This window comes from Solanum verrucosum, unplaced genomic scaffold, assembly GCF_900185275.1.
Source record: "Solanum verrucosum unplaced genomic scaffold, falcon-dt-bn FXZP01000234.1, whole genome shotgun sequence".
Lineage (NCBI taxonomy): Eukaryota > Viridiplantae > Streptophyta > Magnoliopsida > Solanales > Solanaceae > Solanum > Solanum verrucosum.
Window position 1 is genome coordinate 691,246 of NW_026020440.1, and position 23,531 is coordinate 714,776.

General features: G+C 34.4%; 3 protein-coding genes across 3 annotated transcripts in view; 1 reads left to right on the forward strand and 2 right to left on the reverse strand.

Annotated features, from left to right (window-relative positions):
* Window positions 1-23,531, reverse strand: part of LOC125808166 (nodulin homeobox-like) — a 217,276-nt gene that overhangs the window by 157,825 nt on the left and 35,920 nt on the right. The gene's annotated exons all lie outside the window — the stretch shown is intronic.
* On the forward strand, window positions 582-19,424 carry LOC125808170 (protease Do-like 2, chloroplastic). The gene is made up of 21 exons (XM_049487894.1): window positions 582-820; window positions 1,316-1,495; window positions 1,895-1,945; window positions 4,328-4,401; window positions 5,638-5,701; window positions 7,040-7,084; window positions 8,749-8,856; window positions 9,450-9,527; window positions 10,476-10,542; window positions 10,760-10,818; window positions 11,283-11,382; window positions 13,438-13,517; window positions 15,913-15,969; window positions 17,055-17,158; window positions 17,576-17,663; window positions 17,755-17,840; window positions 17,966-17,990; window positions 18,076-18,147; window positions 18,464-18,514; window positions 18,650-18,710; window positions 18,783-19,424. Exons 1-21 carry the CDS (start codon window positions 641-643, stop codon window positions 19,028-19,030), a joined length of 1,878 nt encoding a protein of 625 aa, XP_049343851.1. The 5' UTR covers window positions 582-640; the 3' UTR covers window positions 19,031-19,424.
* LOC125808182 (probable indole-3-pyruvate monooxygenase YUCCA10) lies at window positions 20,445-22,152 on the reverse strand. The gene is made up of 4 exons (XM_049487908.1): window positions 21,523-22,152; window positions 21,184-21,423; window positions 20,987-21,109; window positions 20,445-20,633 (listed from the first exon to the last, which is right to left on the reverse strand). The coding sequence occupies exons 1-4, from the start codon at window positions 22,150-22,152 to the stop codon at window positions 20,463-20,465; spliced, it is 1,164 nt and encodes a 387-aa protein (XP_049343865.1). The 3' UTR covers window positions 20,445-20,462.

Here is a 23,531-nt window from a genome sequence, read left to right on the forward strand (position 1 = left end):
AATGGTAAATTCACTATGTCAATCATTGTTTTCTTAATAGATATGCCAATTCAAAAATGAACAAGTAATCAGGGACAAATGAAGTATAAATGGGGGTTGTCTTTAACAAAATACAAACTTGTGGGTCAATTTTTGTATTTAAAAAAAAAACTCAAATCATGATTTGAAATTTTTGAATCATGATTTTTGGAGAAAATGAGATTTCATGTCATGATTTGAAATCAACATGAAATTGCATGTTCAAACGTTGATTTCATCTCACGATTTCATATCGTGATATGATATCGCAGGGCCTAACGCCTACTTGATTAATAAATATTATATTTTTTTAAGAATATATTTGTGATAGTGTATTATGCAATTTTATAAACTTATGTTTATTTGGTAAGATTGTACAAAAAGTTGAGATAATTTTAATAATTTTACAACTTATAAAGTTTTATTTATGAGAAAACATACCACATGAAAAATCCATCACATATCCAAATAAAACTTCAACTTTATCTCATAATTTCACATCGAACAAGCCCAATGACATGAAAGAGAGGAGGCGCCAAAAGGGTTGTGAATAAGTACATTAGTATTTACTTTATTGTGGATAAGGAAACAGTCCATCTTCACTCTTCTCCATTGCATAAATATGGCAGCTGCAACCTGCTGCTTCTCTGCCGGCACCGGCACCGGCACCGCCAACGGCAATTCATTCTCCTTTCTAACATCTCACCGCCCCTCCACCTCCCTAAGACCACCCCCTTCTTTATTTATTCCTAAAGCTATACATCAAAAGTCATCATCTTCTCCTCATCATCCTCCTTCACAGGTAAATTACATCTCTTATTTTCTCTATTTCCAGTTAAGCATTGTCTTTATTACTTGTTTCATTTCAATTTCGACTGTTCCCCAATCTCAGGTCTTTTTATTGCGTTCACTTTTTAGAAAAAGCCCACATCTTGGTTTATAATTTCACATTACTCCTTTTGTTCTTTCCATTGGGTATGCGAGACTGCAATTCGTTGGAATTACTAATATTATACGTCTTGAGGTTAGTGCAATAAATGACAAATGAAGACAAGTTCAAGATTTTGGGTTCCATACGAGTGTTAGGGTAGATAATTAGAGAAATTGGAATTCAAAAATTTTACTGTCACTTGAATGAAAAAAGTCATAACAAGTGAAGAAATACCCAATTGTTGTTGTTGCTGGTTCCTTCCAGTAAGTGTGATGATTCATACAGCCTGAATTGCTCTTATGAGTTTGCGTTTTTTAATACTTGCGGCAGTGCCGATTTTATCTAACAAGCTAATGATGGATTCAGAAAGCAGTTGGTAAACAGAACTTCATATGGAGATCAAAAGACGAAAGACATTTAGCAAATAAAGATGGAAGAAGCAGTAAAAATGAAACGGGACGATCTAAATCAACTGCATTTAAATTTTCTGGTCTGCAGAGGAAAGGATCAGGAAAGGGGGCTCCATTTGAGTCAAAGGAGCCGCAGGTACGGTGACAGTCGTAATACTTCTTCTGTTTGTGCACATGAGTCAAAGGAGCCTGGTTGAATGCCATATGCATTTTCTTCAAGTTTTTTGTCTGTGCGCCCTTAACTGTATTTTTTCTGTGCTAGAAAACATCATCAATATTTTTGAGATTGATTTTTTCTAGTCATAGGGATGTTCTCATGGACAAGATCAAAGTTCACTTGGACATTGATACATCTACGTTCTTTCCATTTTTGCTTCCATGCACTTGTTTTTTTAATCCTTAACAGTTGTATCATTGAATTATATTATTTTGGTGCTGCTGGTAAGTCCTTTCCAATTTATCATGTCCCAAAAGGAAGTCACACATTGTCTTCAGTTGTTCTATACCACTTTATCTTAGTCGAGTTCTTTTCCAGGTAGAAACTGGTATCATTGAAGATGCAACTTTTCTCAATGCAGTTGTGAAGGTAAATATGTGGTTAAATGACTATATTTTTGTTGTGCTCATTTCCTTTTGAGGCCTCTTCTTTGTAGCTCAATATTTCTTTTCCACTTTGCTAATTGTTTTACTGAAATTTATCTGTTTTTCCCTTTCTACGATTATTATCCGTGGAGAGTTGAACCTGTAACTCCTACCAAATATATCCTTTAGCTCCTAGTTTCCTACCCACATTCTATACTGACCCTTACTACTGAACCTCTAGCAAACTGTTGATCCCAGCTCATCCTCGCTCAGTGATTTCTTCATTGCTATGTTTAGGAGTTGAGACTGAATTCCTGTTATCTGATGCCCAAGCCATAAATGGTTATGTACGCATAGAGAACGACATAATCTGATCTAAATATTGTATGCTAGTCTAAAAAAGAACTGTTGGTGGCTCCTATTTTGTATGTATCGGTAGCTCTTGTATTCTTTGTAAGTTCAATATTTTGGCATTAAGGTCTAAAAGCCAGCCTTAACTTCTCAAATATTTTAAAAAGTTAACTATACTATAGTTTTATGTACTGTGAAATATCAGAGATATTGGAACTCCATTGAGTTTATGAACATATTGGAAGCATAGAGAAAATGATTATAACTCACTTAACAATACTTCTATTCAATCTGTCAACGATTGCCAATTTAACAGCCAGGATATATTGACATTATTGAAGACATAAAATGTAGACTATGATTCCTTTAGATCTACTGCTCTATCCTTCTTTTCACCTTAAACACTTATAAATGCTTGAGGTTCTCACATGTGTTTCTTCACCTTGCTTGCATACAGGTTTTGTTTGCTTTGGTCTAAAATATAAATAATATTCTATGATTTCTTCGATTAAATATGAAGCTATTTCTTAGAGTCAAAGAATTGATGTCCAAATTGTTATATTTGCATTAGATATGTTTAGGATCTATCATTTAATATTGTTTGGGCCATGTTTTATTCTATTGAGTAGTTTTATTCTATTGAGTAGCTTCCTAAGATGATTTCTGTGAAATGATATTGAAGAAAAAATGTTTGGGGCTTAAAAGAGAGAATTAAAAGGACATGAACAAGGAGTTATGGATAGATCATGTGAGGGGGATGGGCTGGTCAATTTGATTAAAAATAGAAACTCATAGCTATTTTTATAGAGCGGGTCAGGGCTGATATAGGGGAGGCCAATTCCAAAGATCACCTAGACCAGTTCCATTCCTATTAATAGTTGGTCTGTACATAGCAAAATAATTTTTCGGTGAGTCTACAGTCCTAAAGTTAGGGTTGTCCATGGGATAGGACCTCACTCAACCTGCCTAATCCCACCCAGAAAATAAGGGCTTGAACATTCTGTTTAGCTCTATGGGGACTGGGTTTGGACAAACATCAGACCCTGCCAAAAAATATGATTTTGGTCTTGAACAAAAACAATAACCTTCAGCTAGTGCATGACTGGCCCTTCTGGCCATTATTTTGATATTAGTCATATGATTGATTTATTCATTTGAAAGTAACTTGCATTTTGATATTTTATTTAGATTGATTTAAAAAGTTATTCGGTAACAATGATAAAATTTTAGACTACTTTGTGCCTATTTACTTGTTATTATTGTGTGCTCATTGTTATTAACTTGTTTAGTCTAAATCACATGCATTCTCAAATAGACTAAACTTATTTCATTCTAATTAATTTGTTTTTGATAGCATTCTCTAATAGACTAAACTTATTTCGTTCTAATTAATTTGTTTTTGATAGCATTCTCTAATAGACTAAACTTATTTCGTTCTAATTAATTTGTTTTTGATATAAAATTTGATGAATATTCAATGATGTGATTGTTAAATTGGATGATAAAATTGGGTACAAGTTCTGATGGGGACCATTTGCTGCCCAAAACTAGTCCTTACTCCAATTTGGCTGGTGTAGACTTGAGAATAAGATTGTGAAGTCTTGGGTGGTACATAGGTTTCCGAGCCATTAAAGATATATGGTCTTGTGCTTCCCTAGAACAAATCTTTTTACAACTAAATGGTTTAGTTCTTCCAATTAGAAGATAATGTAAATGTACCATGTGAAACTAACTACTGACTTCTATATACTTCTGCTGTTATGTTGCATAGAGTTCCTAGACCTCCATAAACAATAAATGTCAATTTTTTTAGCATCAGAAGGTATATCAACAATATGAATAGTTATATTTTTTTTATGACAAGGGAAACCCGCAGCCGCTATCCTTTGGCAGGGTAAAACCCCCGCTCCTATGCAGTAGCTTGCAAACCACATATTAATAGTTATATCACATATATCGGCACGTGCAGTTGGATTTTGATAATTTTACAATGCAATCGACTCACTTTTTCCTTCTCCATCATGTTTATCTCTAGGTTTTCTGTACACACACTGCTCCAGATTATTCCCTCCCGTGGCAGAAGCAAAGGCAATTTGCAAGTACTGGAAGGCATGCAATTCCAGCTTCTCTCAACTTTAGTACTTCCTTTAAAAGTTGTGAGAAAAAAGTAAAATTTCTTGTAAAGAGTAGTTTTCGAATGGGCCTAACGGCTTCGATTCCCATTATATTGCCAATTTATACATAGAAGACAGAATTTTCTATGGGATTGGTGCATACAAACATTGTGCCTATTGAAAGATCTACATATAAAGATTCATTCATTGACTTATAATAACAAATTATCTCAAGAAAATTTCACTCTCCATCCCATTTTATATTGCAAGTGTTTGATTATACACAGAGTTTAAGATATTAATTTGATTTAATTGTTATGTCAGTGATAGTAGAAGAAAATATAGGCTGACAGGTTGAAAGTTAGTTTCATAAGGAAAAAACCACATCAAAATTTGTAACATATATAATTAAATGATTTTAAATTCCTGAAAGTTGTGCTACTAGTATAAAATAGTATTGCAAGTGTAATGATGTCAAACATTTTAGGATGTCCCAAAATGGAAATGGTGTCATCTAAATTTGGGTGGAGGGAGTATTGACTATTGAAGCATCAACTAAAGTTTTTCTTAGCATATTGCATATATTATAATAGGATGACCTTTAAAAAGAATTTCAGTAGAAATAATTTACATATGCCAGTAGAAAAAGTATATTTTGGTTATTCTATATCATAGATGTAGTTATAAGGGGTTGAAAATATTTCTGTATAGACGAGGTTTTTGGTGTCACTTGTACAAACAAAGTTAATTTTTGTACTGATGATGAGAGCATTCATGTGCAATTCCTGCTATTTGTAAAAAAATTGGAATAGTTACGAGATATCAATTAGTGTAAAAGATTGGGTGCTCTTTGTAAGTAATGTTTTGTAAAGAAAAATGTTTTTGAATGATGATCTCTACTTTTTGAATACAGTTTGTATGTTGAAATTATCTCCTTCATATTAATAAAATGTATTGGATGTATATTAATTAGAGTTATGTTGCTACATCTGACAATGCATGTGTTTCTCTGTGGTAATTAAGAATCTCTAGTAAGTTTCTTCAAGAAATTATTAACTATTGGCTATTAGAAATATTAACTATGGGTCTTGAAATTTAGTTGGTTCCTGTTAATTACTTCTGAAGAATTGCTGGTTTGTACAATTATTCACTGTTATGTGTGTATCTGTTACATCTTTTAGGAGAGGGAGTGGGACTGTCCACAATTCTGACTGTTGTTTTCTTTGTACAGTGCTTTCATGATTGGTGACGGGAAACTCCTGACAAATGCTCATTGTGTTGAACATGGTACCCAGGTAAAGTCTCGCCTTTGCTATGCAGACAATATTCCCATTAACTGGCTTCTATGTGCCTGTTTCAGTCTCCTCCTTTTTTCGTTGAATGTAAGAAACCCTGAAGTTTTCTCAATCTGCTTTTATTAGAATAACAATTTTTTATCATAATGGAAACTTATTCTCTAGAAAACTTTTTTCTTCATTATATAATACAAAGCCCTTAAACTAAAGCAAATGGTGTCATGAGAATTGATTATCAGGACCACTAAATCATAATATTTTTCCTTTTTGATTACCAAGAAATCCTAAAGGGTTAATGGCGCAAGGTTTGGAATTCGGTGGATAACAGGCCAATCCTCTATCCTTCTCCAATTATATGCTAGGCTTTCGTTTGTGGTAGGGTTTGAACCTATGACGTGCGCCTGATCCATACATCATACGTGCTTTCACCACTAGACCGGGGAACTTTTTTGGTCATTCTCAAAATACTAGGCTTCCGTTATTCTGTTTTGTTATGTGAACCGTTCTTTTTCCGGGTCGAGAGCATATCTATGTTATCCAGAACGACAGTCTTCTGATCAAGGCTTACTTTTAGATTGGTATTGGATTTGGGGAAAAATGATTGGCATTCACTTTTATTCTTCTTTTTGTAAAAGGTGAATCCGTGAAGGATAACTTACTTTTTTTGGTTATATTTCTACAAATAAGTTGTTATAGAAAAGAAAAAGATTGGAAGATGTGGAAGAGAAAAAGTAACTTTGCAATCTGTCTTATTTACTCTTTAGGCTTTGCATGGTGCCTTCCACAAAATATGAGATTGCACTTCTCTTCTAGGTTTTTGAACTTTATTGTAGTTTTTCATCCTAGGCGACGTTGTTTTTTTTGGTCAAAAACTGCTGTTAAGGATATCTAAATGCATGGAAACAGTATGTATGGTAAATGAAAATTTTGGTGCACTTTTTCTCTCTAATTACATGATAGGGGTGTTGGGACTACTCATGCAAAAGGAACTAGACATAAAAAGAAAGTTGAGGCATTTAACCAAGTTTAGAGAAATGTAAGTTGGCTTTAAAGAAACTTAAAGAGGTCACATTTGGGTTATCTAACCTAGAAAAATATATCCCACCTAATCCACATTACCACGTCAAAATCCATCCTTTTGGATAATTTGGACAAATCGTCATCCATTTTCAAGCCCTACTTTTATTATTCAGTGTTCTCTAAATGACATCTAACTTGCTAGTCATAAGTGGCGGAGACCTCTTGCAAGTTTTGAAGTTTTTTCTTACCCACATCTTTATCAATTTCTTTAGATAGATTTAAAATGCACTTTTAGCTGAAGTGTCTTTTTGGTGGCAGGTTAAAGTGAAGAGAAGGGGAGATGACACTAAATATGTTGCCAAGGTATGCTTTTCATGTTAACTTGTGAATGCCTATAATACCTGGTAATCTTCTTCTTTTTTAATTGGTAGAAGTCTTAAAGATGCAAACTTGGTGTGGTAGATAAAAAAAATACCCAGCTCAACCGTTTGCTGATCTTAACCTAGACATTCTATTTGGGGTCTGGTAAGAGGAAATGTGACCCAACCCAATTAACCTGTTTACCACAGGGCTCATTGGGTTAGTTTAGTTAGTTGATAATGACCATTTCCCGTCTGTTGGAACGTCAATTTGGAGCTCCCAGCTAATTTCTTCAAAATTGCATTTGGCATTATGATTTCATTTATAAGATGGAATTTTATGTTTATGGAAAGTAAGATGTAGCAAAAGAATAAAAACACTCTATTTTCTCTCAAACTTGTGGAGCTTCAATTAAGCTCTTCGATCAAAAGAATCAATTTTTATCAATGCCTAGATGAAGTGGTGCAGTTCCAGATTTTGGTATAGTTATAATGTGACAAAATAAAGCATTAGAGTTTTATCTTTAATTAGCCATACTGGATGTGAAAATAGGTACCAAACGGATTTTCTTTACTCTTTTCAATGTGGTTTAGTCACAAGCTAAAATTACTTGTTTATTATTTGAGTGTAAACACTATGGTGTGGTGAAGTTGTCTGCGTTAAGACTGCCTCAGCTTTAGGTGCTAACTACTGCTTAGAAGTTTATGTTTCAACTAGGTCTTGTGCTATTTTTTAAAAAAGAACTACGGTCTTCTCATTATCAGTGGGCCCATTCCTTATCCTCTGCATATTCAAAAATCCTCCGCCTCTGGGAGCTCCTGAATGTTTTTTCAATTTTGAACAATTTTAGATTAATTAAATAGGTCCCTCCTGGTTATCAAAAATAAATAAATTCAATAGGTTATTTCTTTTGTAAAGAAAACAATAAATTGAATTTGCAGTCTTGACAATCAGTATGTACTTTAAGACGATGCATTTACTGATGTATGCTAATTGTTAGATTATAAATGGAACAAAAAGATGCTATGAATATTCCATAACAAGACTCTTTCATGATGTTGAGAATTGTAAAGATATGGCACCTGGGCCAACTCTACCCCAAAACTAGCTTATGAGGAAGGATTGCCCAAGTTCATATAAGTAAACCACAAGTCCATTCCCCAACCAATGTGGGACTTTAACCCACTCTAACACCCCTTCATGCCCAGGCCCAACTGGAGCTTGGACCGGGAGCCCAGACGAGAATGAACCTAGCTCTAGTACCATGTAAAGATATGACACTTGAGCCTAACTCAACCCTAAAAGCTAGCTCATGAGGGGAGGATTGCCCAAGTCCATATAAGAAGACTACCAGTCCATTTCCTAACCAATGTGGGACTTTGACCCACTCTAACAAAAATCACTAGGTAAGCCTAGGCAGATAATTGGAAAATTAGTTTCTATAGATGAAAAGTTGGGTCTAACTTTATATAATGTAATCGATTTTTGGTTCCCGGAGTATCTTTAACAAGATTTCTTTTATGTTGTTGAAAACCGGAAGCTAAGTGAGAGATGACCACATAGGCCAGATCCATCGAGAAGATTAGTGTTGTAAGATGAAAGTCGTGTCAGAAGTGCTAAAATGTCATTGAGTTTTGGTGCTTAATTTCGACATCTATTGAATGCAGGTTCTAGCTAGAGGAGTGGAGTGTGATATAGCCTTGCTATCTGTGGAAAGCAAGGACTTCTGGAAAGGAGCTGAACCCCTCCGCTTTGGACACTTGCCTCATCTGCAGGTGCGTCTCACATTCATCTGTACAGATCAGTTCTGGTGCCAAACTTATGCATGTATTTTGGAAGATATTCTTTCTCGTTTATGTTAATTTTGTTACATGCAACATTTACCAATCAAACTTAATTTTGGAGAAATATATAATGGATTTGCCAATGTCCTATCATGGGATTGAGATTTTTCCTGATATGAATGATTCTGTGTCTTATTATGCCAACAGTTTTGTATCATGTTAGGCTTCAATTGAAGATTTAGTAGTTTACACTTAGTTTTTCCTTGAATGTAATTATTTGGTAACAAGTAAGAATAGTAAATCTACATGAAATTTTGTAAATATTTGCTCGGAGAACTTGCTGAATTTTTAGGAATAGTTTCTGGCTCATAAAGAGTGTAAAAACCACTTAGTGCCATAGTTGTGTGTGTGTATAAATGTCATTTAAGTTTGCTGAACTACTATCTTCTTCTTAAATTGCTGTATTCAATTGAATCTTAGTTGAATTCTTGACTTCTTTTTTAATACCAAACTTAAATCTGTCCTGTTCTGTTGCAATCTATATAAGTGTCATTCTTAAGCTGGAAGTTACTTCTGACTTGCAGGATTCTGTAACTGTTGTAGGTTATCCACTTGGAGGAGATACCATTTCTGTGACAAAAGGGGTGGTATCAAGAGTAGAGGTTTGTGTTTGTATTGTTTGGTTTTCAGTTTAGTGTTGCATAAATTTATCTGTAAAACCAGGCAGTGACTGAACCTTTTTATCTTCATTGAAAGTTTGTATTACTCTACTCACTAGTGCTGCTCAGCTGTCATTTTCTGGGTACACTATCTCGATAAGCATATAAGCATGTTATGATTGCTATTTCTCTTACCTCATCAAAATTGAAGAGTAATGGTCAGCTAGAGTTTGAAGAACTGTGAAATCTTTACTCTGGAGCCTCCTTAAATAGTACACGGTTTTCACAAAATTTATTACATGGTATAGAAGCAATAAAGTGACCTATGCTCATCATTTGTTTGATGATGAGCCTTTTGTGAATACACAGTTACCTTTATCTCAAAATAAAATAAAATAGAAGCAATAAAGAGATGCCACATGAATTGTTCCATCTCCTTCCAAACTTGAACATATACTTAAAGCAGTTCGTTGACCATAGATGAGGTTCCTCAGCAGTAACTAAAATGAGCAAAATCTTTTTATTTCATGACCTAGTCAATGGGCAAAATGACATTTCATCAATGGCCTTCAGCAATTTAACTTGTTGATGGAAGCTATGCACGCAGGCAAATTCATTCTTCTTTGTGATAAGTACTTTTTGTTCCATTTTATTTTTCTTTTACGTTTTATTGTTTTGTTTCTTATATTTCCCACTTTTTAGAGGTTGTGGTTATATTCAAAGTTTTGCAAGCTTGTGTGGCTCTCTTATTCGACTTACAACAACAATAACATACCCAATGTAATCCCACAAGTGGGGTCTAAATGATAAGTGCTAGCAGCTTCCTTGGAGTTGGTTCTGAGTTGATATGTATATAGAGGAAATTGTTTGAAAATAAGACAATCTTCCCTTTAACTGTTCTCGTAAATGTTGAATACTTGTGACAACTCATATATTGGTGTTCATCATTAGGTCACATCATATGCTCATGGATCATCTGAGCTTCTGGGGATTCAAATAGATGCAGCAATAAATCCTGGTAAGTATGGACATTGATGATATGGCTAGTCCTATATAACACTAAGCATGCCCCATTAATTTGCTCCTATTAAAATAACTTGTTTATACCTTACAAAAAAAAATTAAGGAAAAAGAAATTCTTGTTTAATAACTTCTTGCATGTGCTTGTACGAGGATTACGGGGCTGTGCTCTCTTGCTTTACTGTAGTTTCTGTTACTAATAGCAACTGTTTTAGGTAATAGTGGTGGCCCTGCATTCAATGATGATGGAGAGTGCATAGGAGTGGCATTTCAGGTAGTTTCTTATCAGTATTTGATAATGCTCTTGTCATGTTAATAAATTCTGTCTTCTTTTTGGATTTTACCATTTGGTTTGTAAAATATAATGTCTTTATCAAAATTCGAGTGCATCTTTCGCTTTTCAAGTTTCAAATTGTTTATGTCTACTTAATTTCCCTTGTTCGTCATTCTACGCTACTGTTATAATCATTTGTTGTGAAAGGCAATTTTTGAAGCTAGCTCGAAATCTTGCGCTCATCAGTAATACTTTTTTTTACTTATTTGAATATTTTCTTGATACATGTTCTACTTTAGAAGTTCAAATTTTTCTTGTGCATTCCCTGCTGAAAAAGATTTTTATCATCGTGCTGCTTCTTCACAAACTGCTGAGTCTTCTCTGGATTCTATATTTTATATCAGGTTCTTTTGCAAGTTAGTGCTTTCTTTAGGGTATATGTTTTCACACGACGAGTCCTTTAGGTTTACAGGTCAGATGACGTTGAGAATATTGGTTATGTTATCCCAACTACGGTAGTGTCTCATTTTCTGGAAGACTTCGAAAGGAACGGGAAGTACAGTGGTGAGTCTCTCACCTTTTTTGAAAAAATGTATTCTATGTTGGAAAATTACCTAAATGTCTAGGATTCTGCAAACTTTATTCCAATTGCTTTTTCAATTTGGTATACAAGAATTTTGATTTTCCAAAATGACACCTATTGACCACTGGGTGAGTCACAGGGAAAGAACTTTCAATTCAGCTCGCTTGGGTTTGAATCCTGTGATTAGTCTCTTACATGCGCCAACCTAAATATCTGAAATTCTATTGAAGTTTGGAAAGAAAACTGACCTATTCAGAACCTGCAAATGTTGACTATAATTAGTGTTTTTAACTTACTTTTTGTTAAGAGTGTCCGACATTGATTGAGGAAATGGGTTATTGTATCCTTAAGGTTTTGAGCAATCGTTGCCTATGAGTTAGCCTTTTGGGTTGAATTAGGCCCAAGGTCTATTTTCTTTACATTGTATCAAAGCCAGACCTACCCATATTCTTGGTTTACTCAATTGTTGGGGCCCCGTGTTAAACTGTTTACGCTCCCGATGTCTAGCTGTAGGTGTGGGGGAGGGGTGTTAGAGTGTCCCACATTGAGAGAATGTGATGTTGTCAGCCTGTCATAGAGGGTAGGCTGCAAATGAGGGACCTAAGCATTTCATTTCTGAGCCATGGACGTTTATCTTGATGCTTCTTGGTTCTGCAAGATAAGCAAGGGTGGGTTTATGAGGGATTTTTACTAAAGAATTTCAAAAGTCGGTTTTCCATGTGCCCCTTTCTATACAACACTGTTCACAATTAGGCCCAATAAAAGAGTTTTCATCTTTTACTAAGATGTTTTATATCTTAAATATTTATAATAAAAAATTATTTTGATTCATAATTCCTTTTTAAGTATTTCAGTTCTGACCATGGACGTTTATCTAGACTAGAAGCATGCTCTGATGCTTCTTGGTTCTACAAGATAAGCAAGGGTGGGTTATGAAGGTTCTTTTGCTAAAAGATTTCAAAAGTCAGTACTCCATGTGCCCTTTCTATACAATACTATCACAATTAGAGCAAGCAAAGAGTTTTATCTTTTACTAAGACGTTTTATTTTCTTAAATATTTATAATTATAAATGATTTTGATTCATAATTCCTTTCTATGTAGTTTCTTAGTACTTAACTTTTCCATCTTAAAAGATAGCAGAGTTGTGTCTGAATGCACACCGATAATAAATGATTTGACCCTCTTTCTCCAAATGCCTTTGTTGTTTTCGATAGGATAAAGGGCCTCAGCTGAGATTCAATTTCTGAGAGAGAAGGGGTGGGAGGGCAGGAGGCGAGCTGGGCCATTATTTTTCCTCAACGCCTTATTACAAAAGATGACTTCGTTTATTATGTTTGCTGCTCTTAAATCTTAATTATTAAGCACAAAAGTAAATCTTTCTATTATGCAGGGGTTTGTGACCCCTCAAAACAATATAGAAACTAGTGCTACTTAATTCTTGCTTGTTCTTATGGTTCCTGCCAATTGCATGGCTGTTTTATAATTATGTCAAACATAGGCTGAAGTTTTAACCTGTAACTTTCAAACCTTTAATTGGTAAAATTTTGTACTAGTTATTAATTTGTTGATTTTTTATAGTTGACTGCAAACCATTTATTCATTTTTTTTTAAAATTAAAAAACCATTCACAATTCATTTATGTGGTGCCTATTTTTGTTCTTCATTATTTTGGAGTATATTCATTTATAAACGACATTATTGCATAGTGAATTTGGCATTTAGTTGTTTTGGAAGCCTGAAGATTATCTCCCAGCCAAATATCTAGTTAACCAAAAAAAAAAAAAGGAAAGAAAGAATAATCCCTTGAGCCAATATCAGCCACATCTTTACAGAATTGCCATAACAACCCCCTCGCCCCCGCAAAGCTTCTTTTGTTTCTTCTTTCTTTTGCTAAAGCTGCAGCACAGTACAATTGTTTATTGAATTTGTTAGTCTCGTCCTTATGCGTTAAAGAACTACCAGTGCTCCATATGATTTGGAAGCTTCTTTGCCTGTAGGTTTTCAATAGCTTATCTAACAGTATTGTGATTTCAGGTTTTCCTTGCCTTGGGGTATTGTTGCAAAAATTGGAGAATCCAGCACTACGTGCCTGCTTGAGAGTTCCTTCGAATGAGGTCTGGATTTGTACCTAGATATATAAAGAAGTCCTCATTAGTTGCATAAGCTTTTTATAACAGATGACTTTCTTTCTGGAGTTCCTTATCCTTTTCTCGGTAATTCTCTTTTGTGGAGGTAGGGGAAGAGAGGGAGGGTGGGAGGGGCATATTTGAAGCAAATGAGACCATTTTTCTTCTTTATTTAGCTGTTCGTTTGATCTTGTTTCCCAGTACAACTCTATAATTCCTCAAACAACTTTGTTATTACTAGAGTGGAAATGGTTTCTGCAGCAACATGAATTGTGTGAGAGTGGAGGAAGGATCCAGTGGTTAAATTCCTACAAAGAGATAGAAAGGGGGTTGTCTGGCTAGAATTCAGTAAATCTTTGCTTAAGGCCTTATATATGAGAGAAAAAAGTGTATAATTGAATATAAACATTCTTCAGTTACACAGCCAGTAGCAAAGTAATTTAAAGAAAATAGAATAAGTGTCATTAGGCTGTTAACTTGGGAAAATTGATTTCATGGTAGGGATTGAGCTGAGCAAAGGTAGCTCTTCTTGATGATGAATCCTCCGGGCTCTGGCCAACATCTTTCTACACATAACTGAGCTGTCTTGAATGGAAAGATTGGAAATACCCTGTTTGAGTAAGTTCAACAATATCCTCTTCTGCGACGTCTCCAGATCTCTTGAAGGAATCGTTGTGTATACTCCTTCAAATTGGTCAATCATGGTAGTAGTTGATGTAATAATGTTATGATTCTTAGAGAAGGATTGATTCACAAGGTGATATATAAATCAGCTCATTAAAGGGAGGCTGAAACCTTAGAATTCATTAAAAGAGAACTCCGATCTCTTCAGCTCTTCAAAGGGAGACTGAAACCTTAGAGTTCAATGGAAGAGAGAACTCCAATCCTCTGCTTTTTGCTGAATTATGACTTACTGATTTATTCATCAAAAGCCCCTTTAAATAGGAAGTCTAATTCTTATGAAAGTAGGAGACCTAAATCCTATTCCAAACTAATAACTATAACTTAACCTAATCCTTATGAAACTCTGAAACTATACCTTATTCTAGAATAATAAATAAAGCAACTAAAAATATAATTAAATACTTAAATTAATGACTTCCAACGCATCCCTAACATTACTCCCCTCACGTTGAAAGAGCTTGTCCTCAAGCTCAAGTTTCGGGCCAATCGAAAATCTGGATCAGTATCAACTTATCCAATTCCAGCCCTAGCTTGAAGTTGACATTGATAAATTTCGACTCTATCAGTTTGCTGAAGCATGACTAATTTGCCCATCAGATTGCTACTTTCATGAGGTCCAAATCGCTGATATTCTTCCCAACTCATTGAGCCGTTCGCTCGTTTAAGTTGATAATACCATAATGGTGCTAGTCTGAACATGTGAAATCCAGCCACACCAATCTTTTTTGCTATCATTGTATGTTGATTTTTTTCAAAAAAATGTTCACAACGATATGCTCGAATTAATGAATTATTGGTGCCGTTATAAGTAGGTGGTGTATTGCCTTTTGTAGCAGGAATTGTTGATCTGCTAGTTGTCTGGGCACTATTTGACTCAGGTTTGTGGGTTGCTGGTTTTGTGGAGTCAATTCTCAATCTAGACAATTGTTCTTGGATGACTTGGACAATTCTTTCGATGAGGTGTTGTTCCATTGCTACAATTTTAGAGTCCATTAGGGTTTCTGTAATGGTATGTTTTCCTTGAAATCGAGAACTGATCTCATCGCCCATTGTGTTAGGCTCTGATGCCAAATTGTTATGATTCTTAGAGAAGGATCGATTCACAAGGCGATATATAAATCAGCTCATTAAAGGGAGGCTGAAACCTTAGAATTCATTAAAAGAGAACTCCGATCTCTTCAACTCTTCAAAGGGAGACTGAAACCTTAGAGTTCAATGGAAGAGAGAACTCCAATCTCCTGTTTTTTGCTGAATTATGACTTACTGATTTATTCATCAAAAGCCCCTTTAAATAGGAGTCTTATTACATCAATAGGAAGTCTAATTCTTATGAACGTAGGAGACCTAAATCCTATTCCAAACTAATAACTATAACTTAACCTAATCCTTATGCAACTCTGAAACTAAACCTTATTCTAGAATAATAAATAAAGCATCTAAAAATATAATTAAATACTTAAATTAATGACTTCCAACGCATCCCTAACAAATAACATGTCAACTGAATCCATATCAAATTTTCTAATTTATGCCTCATCTGAAAACAAACCTATTTTGCATTTGTCAACTGAAGATACCTTGGCAGATCATGTGTTTGAGAGTGTCAAATATAAATTCTATTGATAAATTTGTGTGGAGAGGTTAATCACTAATCTCTAGACGCCCTTGTTTAATACATGCTGTGTAATTGGTTTTGCAGGGCGTACTCGTACGGAAAATCGAGCCTACTTCCGATGTTAGCAATGTTGTGAAAGAGGTACCGTCCATATATTACTGTTCACGAGTCTTTTCTAACTTTCTAAATATTTTGCTGTTATGTGTGATTCTGCTCTACGACATTTCAGTGTACTATTTCATTCTGTTTTACTTATTAATGTCCTCAAAACTTATAACCGTTAATGGATGGAAGGACCATGAGAAGAAATGATGTTTTGAATGGGAAGGGAGAGATTGATGTGTAGCTGAGAAGCGTAACATTGAATTGTTTTTCATGAGAAACTCGCTGAAAGTAATTGCTTATAATAGAAGTCTATCATTTTTGGCATAAAACTGTAGTATGATAGTTTCTAGGTTGTTTTGTTGCTTCTGCATTCATTTCTGTCAATTAACTTAATGTATTAACTGTTAAGTGCTTGTCCTGATTTTCTTACCGTATTTGGATTTTCTGTTTTCTTGGAGTAAGGATAAAACATTTACCATAATTGGTTTTTATATTGCCTAAAAGAAAATATTATTTTTTCATATTTGGCTAATCCTTTTCTTAAAGAAAAAGGTTTAGCACTAAGTAAATTAATGATCCTTCCTTCTCCCTTTACAACATCCACAGTATAGTCCTTAAGAAAGTTATGGATTAGGGCTCCAGTCGTACCATTTGTATTATGTCATTCAACATTGATAAACATGTGCTTGGATGTAATTTCTGCAATTCGTAAGTAAGCTCTCATTTAAAAGTGAAGATGGATTCCATGAGAATGAGTGTACATGAGTATCCTTTTGGAGTTTGGGGAGCATGGTGCACTATAGATGTGTTTCTACAACTCAGAAGTGATCTCCTCATGGAAAAGCGAAGATCACGCTATGAGAATGCGAGATTAGACAGGAGTATCCTTTCTGAGTTGGGGGATCATGTTGCAAACGGATATAGGTATTGTCCCAGGACCAGCTTAATAACTTGGAGATGAAGAGTATAGTGTATATTTGACCATTTTAGTTAGTACTTAGTCCTACCTACTTCACATCTGTGTGTACCTGTCTCTTTGGAAGGTTTAGTTTTTCCGTTATCATTAGGATGGTATTTTGGTATTGTCACATAGTTTCATAATACCTTGTTCATCTTTTCAGGGCGACGTGATTGTTAGCTTTGATGGTGTTCGTGTCGGGTGTGAAGGGACAGTGCCATTTCGATCAAGTGAACGCATTGCATTTCGCTATCTCATCAGTCAAAAGTAAAACTTAATTACTTCTTAGATTTGTATTTAAGCACAATCCTCAGGGCAATTCTATGTTGACAAAAATTATTCACTTCATTTTCAGTTTGAATGGCTAACTTTGGAACTGCTTGTTAAGTTGTAATACCAATTTGTAAGACACTGCCTTGATGTTGCTCTGCTTTCTGCATCATTTGATTTTTCCTTGGCTAGTGGGATCATTGTCGTTGTCTATACAATCAGGGTTAAATTGGAATTTCCTTGCTCTTATTCTATTTCTCGGTGACCTTGAACTGTATATTGGTCAATGCACATAATCCACTGAATCCTTAGCATAATTTGAGTTTCCTCATGCTCCTTGCCCATATGACCCCCTCTTTGTAAAGTTTACTCCTATTCCTGTTTATATGTTAACAAGGGCCTTGTCCTCTTCAGGTTCACTGGTGATGTAGCTGAACTTGGTATTATTAGAGCTGGGGAACTCCTGAAAGTTCAAGCAGTTTTGAAGCCACGTGTGCATTTGGTATGTCAGTCAGTGGACACTTAGTTTCTTTATTGGCGTCATCACTTGAATCGCTGTATAATTGATTTAAATCTGTTGCTATCATCTATAGGTTCCTTATCACATAGAAGGCGGTCAACCTTCATACCTAATAGTTGCTGGCTTGGTGTTTACACCTCTATCTGAACCCTTAATAGAGTAAGTTTTACTAGATATCCTTACATTTTCTTAATGATGGGGCAAGCATTCCGATATCGCTCGAATATATTCTGGTCTACCAATTCTCATCCCTGAAAGCAATTGTTTGTTCTTTGTTTTGTCAGGGAAGAATGTGAAGATACCATAGGGGTGAGTGTAACAAATGGGTGCTGCTCACAAGATTAACAAACATTCCTCTTTGATTTAATTTAACTGGTTTCTTTGAATTCTTCAGCTAAAACTATTGATAAAGGCTCGATACTCTTTTGCAAAGTTCGAAGGGGAACAGATTGTCATACTATCACAGGTATGTTAAGATAAAATTTCAGCTTTTGACAATCAATCTGCAGCTACTCTGTCAAGTAAAGAAAAACAGAAGTGAATCTGCCACCGGCTGCTTTGCATATATGACTTGAAACTATGGTCACACCCAGCCCTGAGCCAGAGCTGGGAGCACAGGTGCTAGGGAAAATAAAACTTAGGTAAAAATATGATGTCATGGAAGTGAAAAAACGGGTTAATAGGCTTTAGCGTAGTTCACTAGTTTTCCACCTCCTATATGATACTGACAGGTTAAATCTAAGTAAGGAATGATATGTTGTTGATCGTTATTTTACTTGCAGGTCTTGGCAAATGAAGTGAATATTGGGTATGAGGATTTAAGCAATGAGCAGGCAAGTTAACTTTTCCACTTCGATTTTATAATCCTATCCAGTTGCATCAAGAAGAATAATTGGCGTGAACATCAAAATTTCATTTTCAGTCATTTATATATCTTGAATGAAATCTCAATAACAATTTCTTGGCAGGTCTTAAAGTTGAATGGGATTCGAATTAAGAACATTCACCATTTGGCTCATCTAGTGGATTGTAAGCTAATCATTTGAGCTTTGTTACTCTAACTCAGTCATTAAAATGCTCATATTTTGTATATTCATGCAGCTTGCAAGGATAAATATCTAGTGTTTGAATTTGAAGACAACTTTCTGGTTGTTCTAGAAAGGGAGGCAGCCTCGTCTGCGTCATCTAGTATTCTTATAGACTATGGCATTCCGTCCGAAAGATCATCGGATCTCTTGGAGCCATATGTTGATTCCATAGGACCAGATGAAGCAACCGATCAACATGAGTTTGGTGATAGTCCAGTTTCTAATTCAGAATTTGGATACGATGGGCTTCTTTGGGCTTGATCATGATATGTGAAGTTCAATCCAAGCTTCTCATTTGGAACTATTGTTCCTTCATACTTCACAGGAAAAAGAACACAGATGATCAGGCAACATTGACCATGCGGAATCTGTATGGCAGGTGTTTTAGTTTATTGTCTCCTTTGTCAAAGCTGTTGCAAGATTATCCTCGAACGTGGATAATGGTCAATACAAATGAAGTGAACAACAAAATGTCCCGAGGTACACATTTTTTCACGTGTAAGAAGGATGTTAGAGAAATTGACTTGATATAATCCATAGGATGTGTAACCCTTTAGCATGATTCATTTTATGTAAAACATCATTCCAAGGAGAAAAAAGAACTTTTAGAAACATTAGTTTCACATTTTAAGGTCTAGTTAGTCTATTTGACTGGGCTTGGTTGGTAGAATTAGGGTCTTTTCACATTCTTATCTAAAAAAGTAAGGGACTACTCTCTTGATTGTGGTAGAATGAAAGCAAGGCTTGAACCTTTAGGTGAGCTAATCAGTCTTGCTTTGCCGCAAAATCTCTTCAATTTATTAACTTTTGGGGTAAGTATCTAGTTTCATATCTTAAGTATGATTAAGGTTAAGGGAAGGTACCCGCATTGGAGTCTAACTATTCTGAGGATTCATGCCTCGTCATCGCCTCATTTGGGGGGGAAAGCACTCCCTATCGATTTTTCCAATAGTCAACATTGTTTTTTCTACAAGGCATTCATATAGTTTTCAGTTTAAGTTGTGGAACATTGGACAGTTTTCATGTGTGGTTTGGGGGGGTTCAAAGAGCACGTGAAATCGCGTCAAAGAGACAATCCAATCAAATTGATTGAATGATATGATTTTACTAGTAAAGGATGTGTGTAGTGGAGGGGGTTGCTCAGTGAATTTGGATTAGTCCTGAACTAACAATCATGTAGCGTTGAACAACCTCATGGTTAAGAAATAACTTTCATCACTTATGTAAAGTTTTCTAATACATATACTCCCTATATTCATATTACTTGATTAGTGTTGACCTGATACGACAATACTGAAATTCCTTTTTGGTGATTTCACTAATTAAGAACCAAGACTCATGATCTACTAAGGTTTATATTGATTCAAAGTCAATTGTGTCTAACAAGAAATTTGACTACACAACGAGTAGCACACACGTGTTAAACATATACTTCTTGGAGAAACTTTGATTAGAGGTGTATTTTACTTGGGTAAACATGAAGCACGGGACATATGTATGTAACCAAAGAAAAGAGTTGACATACATATTGACTCTAACAAAAATAAGTCTATTATGTAAATTGTAAAGAAACAATAATGTTTATCCTCACATTACATAGAAACTAGATCTCATATTTTAATTTAACTAACCAACATTCTCATCCCTTCATGTCTAAGACCCTAAAAACTCACTGAACAAAAGCAATAAATAATTATTCAGAGAGCAGAGAGTTGATATGTGTGGCAATGTTTTGAGCATCAAATGCAATCCCATAAAGTCCTCTTCTTGATAGCCCCACACAGTAGAGTCCATTCTTTCCCTTCCAATGTTGTGGAAATTCTTGCTTTGGTAATCCATCTTCATTCAATAGATAATCATCTCCCTACGCAACAAACACATTAAGTTCAAATGCTGGCTCCACCTCTGAACTCTTGGTGAAGTGTTCCTTCCATTGGAACAAAAGTCGTCTATAACTTTATTGTTGTACTGAGAAAGTTCATTTATTAAAATTTTAAGACTACAGAAATATAGTGAGTAAAATTTCGTGATCATACGCATAATTAAAAATCCTTGTATCACTCATTCCAAATTTTATAATTCAACGTTTTGTAACTGCTTAGTTCATCTCAACTTATTGTCATTTTCTTCAAAAAAGCAAATGTAGAAAAAAGAGGAAAATGACACAACAAAGAAGACAATTTATTATTATAATATAAAACAAAATAAGTTACCTACCTGAAGCCAATTGTGAGTAGTTCTCTTAAAACCAGTAGCAAAAACAATACCATCAAATTGATGAATTTTACCATTTTCCAACACAACATCATTTCCTCTTATGCTTTTCATTGCAGGTAACACCTGTCACCATAATTTTTTTTAATCACATGAATCAGATACAGTTTGAATTTCGAGAGTCAAACAATTTATGTTACCTGAATTTCACCGGACTTGATCTTTCGATAAGTCCCCACATCAAAAACAGGGTACTTCCCATACTTTATTTTACAAGCAAATGGTCCTTCTTCTGGCCTTTTCACCCCATAATACTTGCTTATATCTCCATACATCAACTTGCTTAACATCACCATTATAGTATCCACCACTGTGTATGCAAGTTTGTACTTCAACAACATCAGCCCCAAATATCCCATCTCTCTTGATATCAAGTGCATCTGTAACATACAGACGCATGATTAGAAATTTGAGGTTCTAAATTTTAGGACTGAAGAATGATATAACGAAAAATATTTAAAACAAAATTAATTGATTACCGGGCTTCGAACAATGATGGAAGTATTAGCACCATTATTAGCAAGATCAAGTGCAATTTCCATGCCCGAATTTCCACAACCAACAACAAGGACATTTTTACCCCTATACTTCTCAGCATTTTTGTATTGAGTAGAATGAAAAGCATCTCCAGTGAAACTTGCCAATCCAGGGACATCAGGGATAAAAGGGTAACTAGCTTCACCAGTAGCTACAACAAGAAATTTACAAAAATACTCTTCCATTTCATCAGAATTACCATTTCTAACCTTAACATTCCAATTTTTAGTAAATTCATCAAATTTAGCAAATTCAACATTTCTTTTGTAAAAAGGGGTGATATTAAAATGAGTAACATAGTCATCCAAGTATTGAATGAGTTGTGTTTTTGGCATATAAGTAGGTGAAGAAGAAGGAAAAGGAATATAAGGAAGTTGACAAAATTGTTTAGCTAAATGAAGATGAACTCTATCATAAGAATACTTTTTCCACATAGGAGAGTAACAATCTTCTTTTTCAAGGATGAGATTTGATATACATAATTTATTTAGACATGCAGATGTAGCAAGACCACCAGGGCCACCACCAACAATGATAACCATAGGTTCTTCATGGTTATCAAATGTTGCCATGACTAAAATTGAGAAGAAAATTTGTTGGTGTTGAGAAAAAAAAGAGAGGAGGGATATGTATGTATATGTATATATATATATATATATATATATATGACAACTTTGGAGTCATTAGAATTTATTTATTTTTTTGACTATTTGAGGCTTCATTTATGGTGACTTATTAATTTTTCTTCTCCTTTTTTTAATATTTTGGTTTGATTTGGTAGATTGTCACAAATTATTAAGTCAACACTAATAAATTTACATTTTGTCAACAATTTATAAGTGTTGACTTAATAATTTGTGCTAACACAATCTATCAAATCAAACCAAAATATTAAAAAAGGGAGAAGAAAAATTAATAAGTCACCATAAATGAAGCCTCAAATAGTCAAAAAATAATAATAAATTCTTCTGAAAAAATTGAATAAATAACGATATAAAGATTATATATTACTCGTACTAACATGACTTTCTAGTTTTCGATATATAACATTAGATTCCTATCCATTCTTAACAAATTAATAAATAAATTAAAAAATAAAAATGAAAAATGTTTTCTTTTTTAAATTTCTAGCTTATTTTCCTTTAACTAACTAATATTTTTCTGCATAAATATAATATTTTGCTAGCGTTTGATCATAGAATTTCAAATATTTTTGGCAAATATTATTTGGGTGAAAATTTGGGCGAAATTTCACCATGTGTTTGGCCATAGTATTTGGGAAACATATTTCACTTTTTTTGAAAAATATGATTTATACCCATAAGTTTTAAACACTATCAAAACTAACTATAAGTTTGTATTACAAGTCAATTGGATCTTTGTTGCAACAAATAACAAGTAGTGTCCATGACAATGGAGGAATGTGGTAGTTTGGAGTGAGTGCAACAAACATCATTTCATACAACGGGAAGTAGACAAAGCACATAACATTGTTACCCTGAGCCGATTGTTCATCATTTTATTTTTCATCAACAACCATATCATCACTTTCATATTCACTGAATATTTCATCACTACTTTGGTGTTCATGTAAAAAAATTATGTAATAGAGCACAAATAAGTACTATAGAGAGTGTTTTTGTAAAAGATAAAAGTTTGGTGTATAATTTAAATTTTTAAAAGATTTCAAATAATGAGATTTGGCCCAAATACTAGTTTTTTGTAGTATTTGAGAATTTGGGTTATTTGCCAAATAATGGCAAATTGTATGGAAAAACACTATTTGTCAAATCTTTTCCCAAATTTTACTTGGAAAATCATGTGAACTTTTGCAGATTACAAAGAAAAATTGGAGTCGGCAACTTACCTTACATCAAAACTAATGTCCTGATTTGGTATTAGACGAACACCTTAATGCTCTCACCAGATGCAAATACTTAAACCATTACGA

What these genes read in the sequence shown, in the direction of transcription:
- LOC125808170 (XM_049487894.1), top strand. Translation starts at nt 641, where the DNA reads ATGGCAGCTGCAACCTGCTGCTTCTCTGCCGGCACCGGCACCGGCACC. An exon ending in TGAGAGTTCCTTCGAATGAG is followed by an intron (nt 13,518 to 15,912) that starts GTCTGGATTTGT and finishes TTGGTTTTGCAG; the next exon opens with GGCGTACTCGTACGGAAAAT. An exon ending in TTTGGCTCATCTAGTGGATT is followed by an intron (nt 18,711 to 18,782) that starts GTAAGCTAATCA and finishes ATATTCATGCAG; the next exon opens with CTTGCAAGGATAAATATCTA.
- LOC125808182 (XM_049487908.1), bottom strand. Translation starts at nt 22,152, where the DNA reads ATGGCAACATTTGATAACCATGAAGAACCTATGGTTATCATTGTTGGT. An exon ending in CCATCATTGTTCGAAGCCCG is followed by an intron (nt 21,424 to 21,522) that starts GTAATCAATTAA and finishes TGTATGTTACAG; the next exon opens with ATGCACTTGATATCAAGAGA. An exon ending in CTACTCACAATTGGCTTCAG is followed by an intron (nt 20,634 to 20,986) that starts GTAGGTAACTTA and finishes TTTGTTGCGTAG; the next exon opens with GGAGATGATTATCTATTGAA.